Genomic DNA, 9,275 nt, shown 5'->3' with positions numbered 1-9,275 from the left:
GGCTGCCCCGGGGCCGGCAAGCGGGGGCCCCGGCGCCGTCGGGGGCGCCTCGGGGAAGCCGGCGCTGGAGGATCTGTACTGGATGAGCGGCTACCAGCACCACCTGAACCCCGAGGCGCTCAACCTGACGCCTGAGGACGCGGTGGAGGCGCTCATCGGCAGCGGCCACCACACCGGGCACCACGGTGCGCACCACCACCCAGAGGCCGCCGCGGCCTACGAGGCCTTCCGGGGCCAGGGCTATGCGGGCAGCGGCGGCGGCGCGGACGACATGGGCGCCGGCCACCACCACGGCACGCACCACGCCGCCCACCACCATCACCACCACCACCACCACGGCGGCGCGGGCCATGGCGGCGGCGGCACGGGCCACCACGTGCGCCTGGAGGAGCGCTTCTCCGACGACCAGCTGGTGTCCATGTCCGTGCGCGAGCTAAACAGGCAGCTCCGCGGCTTCAGCAAGGAGGAGGTCATCCGGCTGAAGCAGAAGCGGCGCACGCTCAAGAACCGCGGCTACGCTCAGTCGTGCCGCTTCAAGCGGGTGCAGCAGCGGCACATTCTGGAGAGCGAGAAGTGCCAGCTCCAGAGCCAGGTGGAGCAGCTGAAGCTGGAGGTGGGGCGCCTGGCCAAGGAGCGGGACCTGTACAAGGAGAAATACGAGAAGCTGGTTGCAGGCCCCAGGCTGGAAGCCCTTTCCCGCGGCGCGGCGTCCTCGCTCCCGGCCCGCGCACCTTACCGGGTGGCCGTCCTGACGCTGCCACGACTCCTCTGCTCGGAGCGCGGCGATTCCCGGGAGAGTTGGGCCGGGTCGAAGGCCTTCCTGGCGTCCGCTTGTACATACGTGAGATGCGGTTCTGCGCCCGACCTCACCCGGACCGCCGCGAGGGCCTCCGCCGCCGCCCCGCGCTCCTTCGCGCTCCTTCGTTTACTTCCTTTTGGCCTCCCTACCCTGCCCTTTTCTACTCCTTTTTAAAGCGGTCTTATTTTCGAAGTATTTATATTTATTTTGTTCGGTGATTAGAAAAGAAAACCTTAGAGGAAGCTCCCTGCTTCCCGGCCGGGGTTGCCCTCGGACGTCGCGTGTCCCAGCATGTGTCGCTCGCTCGGAGGGGCCTGGCCCCTGCCTGCCCTCCTGCCTGCCTGCCCCCCACCCTGCCACTGGCGTCCCCTAGAGATTGAAGCCGAGGAACATTATCCATGCTGTGTTCAGTCCTGCTGCCCTACTGTGCTCCACGGGGGGAGGGGGGTGGGAGCTGGCCCAGACTCCCGAGCTGCTATTTCTCTATGCACCAGATCGTATTTATGACTCCCGGGAAAATACATCTTATTTTAACCCTCAAGAGAAGTGAAAGAAAAAAAGTAATGCACAGTATTTCTAGCAGAAAAACAATTTTTTTAAAGAGGAGGTTTCGCCTGAATCTCCTGGCATGGGGGCGGGTGGAGAAAGTGTTTTTATTTTAATTTAAAATGTGTTTCGTTTTTTGTGGATTCTTCTTTTAAGAGCTGATCACTTTTTGGAGTAGCCGGAAGAGGGGGTGGGGAGGCCAGTGCTCCGGCCCCTGCAGGCCCCCGGCCCCGGACCGCAGCCCATCCTGCACTCCTTCAGCGCCTGCTTCTGCTGGGCGCAGGAGACTCCAATTCGTTGCAAGTTTCGTTGTGTTGTTGTATTCGTTGGGTTCTTTTTCCTTTTGCTACGAAACTGAAGAAAGAGAAAAACACACACAAAATAAATCGGTTTAGATCCAAAAACCACTGGAGCCTGGCTGGTTTTTCTGTGGCTTTCATTTTTGCCATATTTTTTCCTGAATAGAAAGAAAAGGAGGTCCCTGAACTGGGCCCTGCCTTAGCTCTGGGTGACCCGCCTGGGCCGACAGGGAGAGACTGACCAGAGTTGTTAAAAAAGGCTGCTGTCAGGGCCCGACCCGCAGGCACCTGCCCTGCCGCCCCTGGGCTGCCCCACTGGGAGGAGGGCCGCACAGGGCGGCCCCGGCCCCCACTAAGGTAGGACGCGGCCCGGTGCGTGAGGCCGTCCTTGGGGGTGACCCCACACACAGCGCCGATGCGTCCTGGTGGCAAGCGCTGTCCTCAGCTCTTCTGAGCCTGCGGTCTCCCACCTGAAGGGCCGAGGCCTGGACTGCAAGGGCACCAGGGAGGGCGGCACCTCTGGGAACTTCACGCTAAGAGAGCTGGGGCCACCGTAAGATACTTGACTGTTACCTCTGTTCACAACGGGAGGGGGATGGAGTCCGGTGAAGTCTACGGTTTGCACATTTGGAGAAGAGCTTGCCACGGAACTTGCCAAGGCTCCCTGCTTTTCTGTCTGGGGACAGCAGGGCTCCTCCTCAGGGCTGGGACAGCTGCAGGTCCCGCGAGGATGTCGCCTGAGTTTGTTTTAGTGCCTCTGTCTGCAAGACAGAGAAAAGCCGGGGGCTGCCCCCTCCCTCTTTGCCTTAGAATGAAACTTAGAACTGAGAGGTTGGGTCTCCGTGAGGGTTTGAGCAAAATCCCCAAACCCAGGGGCTGAGTCCTCCAAACCCCAGGGAGGGGAGCAAGCTGCCCTCTCCGCGGGCAGAAACGCTGATGCAGAGAAGTAGAAGTGTGGGCGTGGGGAGCGAGTTAAGGGGAGCAGTTGGGGAGACTGCAGCGTGGCGAGGGGGAGGGGAGCACGCGGCGGGTCCCAGCCAACCTCAGGACGCCCCGCGGATCAGACTCTTGCCGACGACGACGAGGGGCCCAGAGTCTGGGTGCGTGCGAGGGCCGGTCCTCTGGCTGGTTTTGATGAGGGCACCTTAGTTTCCACTGCTGCCGCCTGAGGGGCCATTGGAGAGCCTTCCTCCGGGCAGAGAAAGCGGATGGAGGGCTGAGGGCCGGGCAGCCTGACGGTCGGTCTTCTTTTGCGGGGAGGGGTTGGTGGGCAGGAAGCCGCACTCATCCCTCTCCCTCCAGCACCCCAGGCCTCTCAGAGCCCAGTACTCGGGGCCTGGACCGGGCAGTGGGGCTGGGGTGGGGCGGGGAGGCTCGGGAAGTACCCCCGCCCCCGCGCCCCAGTTCTTGGGTTCCTCTGCAGGGCGGGCCTGAGCGAGGGGCTGAGCGCTGGGTTTGGTTTCACTTTCCTCTTGTATTTTCTTTTGCTTTTTCCTGCCTGCTTCCCTCTTCCTTTTTCCTTCCTTTTTTCCCCCACCTCTTCTTTCCTCTGGTTTTCCCTCTAGGAGAAGACGGAGAAGACAAATGAACACGGAGGACAGGGAAATTATCGGGGGAGGCAGGAGGAGCGCTTATTTTTGTGTTTAGAGGCAGACCTTTTCCAAAAAGCTTTCAGGGGATCCACGAACTCCTGCAGGAAAGCAGCCAGCCTGTGGAAAGCATCTCTGAGCCCCTGGAGCACCTCTGAGTCCTCCAGGAGTGCAGAGATTAGGCCTCCTACCTGCTCCCTCCTCCTAGCCGGGCGCCGTCGGGCAGGTGCTGGGGGCGGAGCTTCTGCCCACGGGGGAGGTGCTGCTGCAGCCAGGGGCGGGGCGGGGCCCAGGAGTGGGGGCGGGAGAGGGAGGTGCCTGGTGGAGCCACTCCACCTCACTGGGCCTGGGGCCGCGAGAGCAGGGGGACCTCGGGCGTGTGACAGCCAGTGCTCAGGTGTGTCTCTATCTGCCTGTATGAGTGTGATGGGACTTGTGTCCCTGTAGGTGTGGGGAGGGCAGTGGCAGCACCGAGATCCCTGGAGCCACCTGGACGGGTCTGAGAGGGAGCTGGCGGGACAGCGAGGGCCCCCGCCTGGGGTAGGGGCGACTGCAGTGTCCAGGCTGCAGGACAAGCCTCCACTCAACGCCCAGGTCCCTGGGCTGCTGTGCCCGCCTGGATGTTCAGGGGGCCGTAGTGGTACCCTTGCCTTGGTCACTCCTGGCAGGGCCCATCCCAGAGCCTCGCACCCTGTCAGCTCACACCTCCGTCCTCTGCCCTCCGGGAGGGGGCTCCCCAGAACCAGCATACAGGCAGAATCTGCACCTAGCAGCCTTGGGGCCCCAAGCACCCTGGCCACCCCCTGCCCCTGCCCCTGCCTCTGGGGGGATCCATTCTTCATTCCTTTGTTACTTCATTCAGTTGGAGTCCCAACTCTGTGCCAGGCCCAGTGGGGACCACAGCAGGGACCAAAATGACAGCCCTCACCTGGCATTCCAAGGGAGAGAGACAATCACCCACACACAGCCGCAGCTGAGTGCCTGGAGGAAAGGACGGGGTGGCGGCTCGGGGTAGGGTGGTCTAGGACATTAGAGCAGATTTGGGGCAGCCTGGAAGACAGCATGAGGACGTCGTGTTCCCAGAAGGCCCAGGAGTCGCCCTCCGGAGGCCTGGGGGCTGAGTGAGCGGACTGTGACCCGTGGCCCTGAAGAGGACAGGGCAGCACACACGCACCGGACACGCACACACGCATCACACTCGACATACGCAGGTCCACGTGGAGATGGCAGTGCAGCTGCGGCTCCCACACACGCACTCAGTGCACTCCACACACTCCCCTGCATGGCTGCCCCACTGCGGACTGGGTGGCCGGACGGAGTCCCTCTCCCCCTCCCTCACCTCTCCCCCGCCCTGGCCCACCACAGCTGTGCTCACTGCCACCCGCTGGGATCCCCAGGGCCACCCCTGCACCGACAGCCCCAGCTCCCAGCCCAGCACGCCACACCCATCCCGGCCCTGCTCCACCCCTGCATTACAGGCCCTCACCCCACACACAGAGCACCCAGCTAGGCCTCATTTTCCCCTTGTGCAAGGATCCCTACACCCCAAACACATGTGAACACGGCACAGCTGCTGCCCTCGTCCTCCAGCTGGTTAAGGATTCCGGGGGAAAAACCCTGAGCTGGGATTCGAGGGGACCGAGACGGGCCCTGGGCCCCTTCCCCAGCTGCTGGCCCTAGGGGATGCCCAGGGCTGCTTGGTACTGGGGCCCCCACTTCTGTTCACAGTCGGCAGCGCCCCCTCCCCCGCCTCTCTCCATTTCCACACCAGCCCAGCCCTCTGCAGCCGATGGCTGTCTGCTGGCCCCTCCCCGGCCTCCTATTTATAGCTGCTCCTGGGTGGGGCCGGCCAAGGCCAAGGTGTCCTCTTCCCTGGCCTCCCCCCTCCCCAGGATGGGCGCACACGCAGACACGCACACACGCAGATCGACACGGCCACACGCATGGGCTGAGACGTGCAAATGCACAGACACCCACACACACGCACACACAGGGCTGGACGTGCTCGGGAGCACACAGATCCCGGAACCCACGACGGCACACGCGGGACCTGCACAGACACACACAGATAGCGCGTGGGTTTTCTGGCCCAGGCCCAGGCCCTTCACCCCACGTCCTGGCCCTGTGACCTCATGAGCTCTGACACTGGCCACCCCAGGGAAGTGCCCCCCTCAGCTACTGCCCGGCCCCGGCCCCTACGGCTGCCCCACCTGCCCCTTTATCCTCTCCCTCTGGCCAGCCTGGGTCCTCCGTGCCACTAGTGAGGCTCCAGACGCCCTCCAGGATGGAGGCCTCCTCCCGCTGCCTGGACTAAGAGCAGAGGCCTCTTCAGGCTCACCTCGCGTCCCCCGCCGTGTGGTAAAGGCCAGGCCCTGCCCCAGTGGGAACCATCACCAGTTGCACTGGACTGGGGGCTCCACGTCCAGAATTTACTCTCTCGGCAGGTACCAGGTCCAGACCCGGGCTGGGCCTGCGTGATGCCGGGCTGGCCTGGCCTAGAAGGGCGCAGGGAGCTGTGAAGGATTCCGAGCTGCAGGCTGACCTGTGGGGAACTGGTGGGGCCGGGGCTGTGTGACCTGCCCACCAGGCAGGGCTGGGAGCCTGGGGCCCAAGGAAGGGTCAAAGCATCCCGCGGCACCGGCCCGGGGACTCTCTGGCCCCAGAGGCCGAGGGACGTGGGACAGGGTGAGCACCGGGCGTCAGGACAAGTCACCCAGACCCCAGTGGGCCTGGGTCTTCTCACCTCTAGCCGCTCGGGGAAGCAGACAAGTGGCAGGTTTGAGCTGGCCACAGAGATTACAGGCTGCGTTGTCCCCAGCACTTGAGGGGACAGTGGGGGACAGGGAAGGGCCACCAGTCCCGTGGAGGTCCAAAGCTGCCACCCCGCACAGCCCGTAGCCCTGCCTGCGGCTCTGACCCCACAGGACCAGCTCTGTCACCTCCCTGGGCCCTGCTACACCGTCAGCAGTTCCCGAGGCCACAGAGTCTGGCCACGGGCCAGGGAGGCCCTGCTGGGGTGCAGGGAGGTTGGTCTCACCCCTGCTCTCCCAGATACAAGCCCAGCCTGCCTGGCCACCACGGGGACACCACACCGGATCGAAGGAGGGCCAGCCTGGAGAAAAGTCTGCCTTTCCTCCAGGGGGAGGGGACTCATTCATTCACTCAAAACTATTCATGGAGCACCTACTGTGTGCTAAGGTCTATTCTAGAAGGTGAGGACAGAACTGGGAACAGGACAGACAGCCCACTGCCTGGGAGTCCTATTCTGGCGGGAGGCTGCCCTCCAGCCTGGGGGCCAGACCAGCAGAGGAGGCGGAAGGGCCGTCCTGCGTTTGCTCCTGGTGAGCCGGCGGGGTAGCGCTGGGGCCCGGGAAGTGGGACAGCGGGCCCAGGTCACTGTGGGGGAAGTTTTGCTAAAAGGAGAGCAGATCAACAACGGGGCTGGGAAAAAAGTTAGAGAAGGTGGGCGTGGACCTGGGGGTGAGGGCGCGGGGCTGGGGAAGGAAGAAGGGCGGGAGCTGGAAGGGCGGGAGCTGGAAGGACCGGACCGGCGGGGGCCGCAGTGCAGGGAGCGCTGGGGCTGCGGGGGAGGGCAGGGCAAGGCGGGCAGGGCCGCTGTGGGGCACCCCTCGCTCCCACCACACCCTCGCTGGCGCCGGGCTCCCGGCACACCTGCCCTCGGGCCGTTCACGAGGCTCCCGCCGCCACCGCCGCAGCCTCGCCCGCGGCCCCAGCGCAGCAGCGACGAGTAATTTGCCGTTGGCGGGCTCAGCGCCGGCCTAATTCGCGGTGACACCGCTCAGCTGCTGAGGGCTCGAGTTGTCACAGCCGATTAGCCGCGACCCCGGAGGAAAGAAGGCTGGCAGGCGGGGGCGGAGGAGGGGACGCGGAGGGGCAGGCGCAGGGGAGGGGCAGGCCGAGTGCTCCGGGAGCGCTCTCCCGCCTCCGTCTCCTCCTCCACGCCCTCCTTCAGGGAGCTTCCAGGCTGACCTGGCGTCCTCGCCTAGGGAGGAGAACGGGTCGGGAACATTCTCAGGACTCGGGCGCCAAGCTAGAATCCTGCTAAAATGCAGACGCCCTGAACCTCAGGGCGGCAAGAACCAGCATTTCTAGGGCGCTCGGGGCTGAAGCCACAGGGCAGGGGGTGTGGAGACCAGAAGGTTTTCTTTGGGGGCTGGGTTGGATCGCAGGAGGAAACAGGTTTGGGAGGATGGAGGGGCCTGCAGGGAGACGCCCCCAAGAGTCAGGGGGTGGTGCTGCAAGAAGCAGACTGTGGGTGTGGGACCTCGGCCCAGTGTTGATGGGAGCAGCGTGCGGAAGGCGTGCTCCAGCTGCCTGCAGCAGCAGCCCTCCTCCTATGCCTCTCGGCCCTGGCACTACCCTGAGCCTTGCCACTTCCTCCACACTGGCCTCCCTGACTCTGGAGCGCTTGCTGGCTGACACCCCAGTTAGGTGTCCTGAGGCCAGCTGGGATCGGCCTTGCCGGCCTCAAGGGGAATTGTTCCCCATCGCTGGGCCACTGCCTTCCCAGATAGCCACGCTCTGCCACCCCCCGACTTGCCTCTGCCCCCCATCCCACCGTTTCCTCCCTTCCCGGTCCCCACAGGGGCGGGAGCCTTGGCCTCTTGCCTTGTGGCCTCAGCCATGTCCCTTGCGACTCCACCTCGACACCTGCATCACTTCAGTCAGGGCCCAGCCCCCAGGAGGTTGCCTCCCCCCTTCTCTCCCATGGGCCCTCCCCTGACTCTCCTCCCTCCCACGCTGTCCTCAGAGAGGGGCCCAGGAATGCCACGGTGGAGTGTCCAGCATGTGCCAGGTTCCAGATCGCCCGATGGCCTCCTGGGAATGGTCCTGGATGAGCGCTGGGCTGAGGGGCTGCCCTCAAGGTCGCTCAGTGGGGCCCAGCTGGACCCCAGAGGCCAGTCGACAAGGATGCAATGGCCAGTCCCTCTGTTAAGGAGAGCTCCGCTGCCCCTTCTCCCGCAGTGTCAGACCCAGGGGACGGGGGCGGGGTCCCCTCGAGGCCCCCTCAAGCTCTCTGCAGGGCACAGGTGCCCCAGCGAGCAGCTGACGACCTGGTCCTAGCAGGAGGCACAGCCCACTACTTCCCTGAGACACAAGGGGTTTTAAACACCACTGGCCATGGTTAGGGTCCACCCAGACCTGACCCCAGCTTCTCCCTCGTGCCTCTGGTCTCTCCTCTTCAACTCCAGGCAGGAGCCGCCTGTGGCTCCCCAGTGCCCTCACCCCCAGCTCCTGAGGGATCTGACTGTAGCCCTGGGGCCTCAGGGCTCTCTGATTCCTGTCCCAGGTGCCTCATCCTTCCTCACCTTTCCCACTAACTCCCACCTGCTCCCAGCATCCCGCTTGCCAGCTCCTGCTGACCCCACACTCATCCACCCCAGATACGGTGGTGAATGGAGCCCCACCCACCCCATGCGGCCACTGGCTCAGCCCCAGGTCCACCCCCACTGCCTGGGGCCGCTACACAGCTGAAACCTCCCTATCCTCAGGGAACCCCATCGTTTGGGGTTTGGGAGGGGGCTGGGGCGTGGCCAGAGGGGCACCGGAGGAAGGTGGCAGGGCTCCCTGGCCTGCAGCCACCACCGGCCCGAGGCTTTCCTCAAGTGCTGCCGTGGGGGTGGGAGCCACGCCTTCCCGGGGTGGGAGCCTCGCCTTCCCGGGGTGGGAGCCACGCCTTCCCAGGGTGGGGCACGTGACTTTGTGACTGCGGGTGTGAGTGGCAGAAGGTGTCAAAAAGTGGCCCTTCCAGATGTGTGTCAGTGGGTGAGACGCTCTGGCTGGGTCACTGCAGGACACGTACATGGATCAGTACACAGAGCATGTGGAAGCACAGCCCTGGGACCTGTTACTCCAGGGTGGGCAGGTGTGAGCACTGCCGCCACCTCGAGCTGCAGGGGCAGAGCTGGATGGGGGGGCTCTGCTCTATTGGGAAGAGAGCCGGTCAGCAAGTTAAATAAGTAAATGATAGAGTAAGTCAGAGAGCGAGGTGAGGTAGGCACAGGAGACAGCACAGCTGGG

At 64.3% G+C, this 9,275-nt stretch overlaps 1 protein-coding gene across 1 annotated transcript; it reads left to right on the top strand.

Moving 5' to 3' along the window:
- Window position 1: 1 nt before the first annotated feature.
- Window positions 2-691, top strand: MAFA (MAF bZIP transcription factor A; the record flags this gene model as incomplete). The annotated part of the gene is made up of 1 exon (XM_024741294.1): window positions 2-691. A coding segment is annotated over one exon (690 nt), but the record flags the coding sequence as incomplete, so codon positions are not given.
- Window positions 692-9,275: the final 8,584 nt, after the last annotated feature.

The sequence above is a fragment of the Neophocaena asiaeorientalis genome, unplaced genomic scaffold (assembly GCF_003031525.2).
Source record: "Neophocaena asiaeorientalis asiaeorientalis breed wild unplaced genomic scaffold, Neophocaena_asiaeorientalis_V1.1 scaffold177, whole genome shotgun sequence".
Lineage (NCBI taxonomy): Eukaryota > Metazoa > Chordata > Mammalia > Artiodactyla > Phocoenidae > Neophocaena > Neophocaena asiaeorientalis.
Note: the sequence above shows the minus strand (reverse complement) of the source record. Positions and strands in the feature narration are given on the sequence as shown.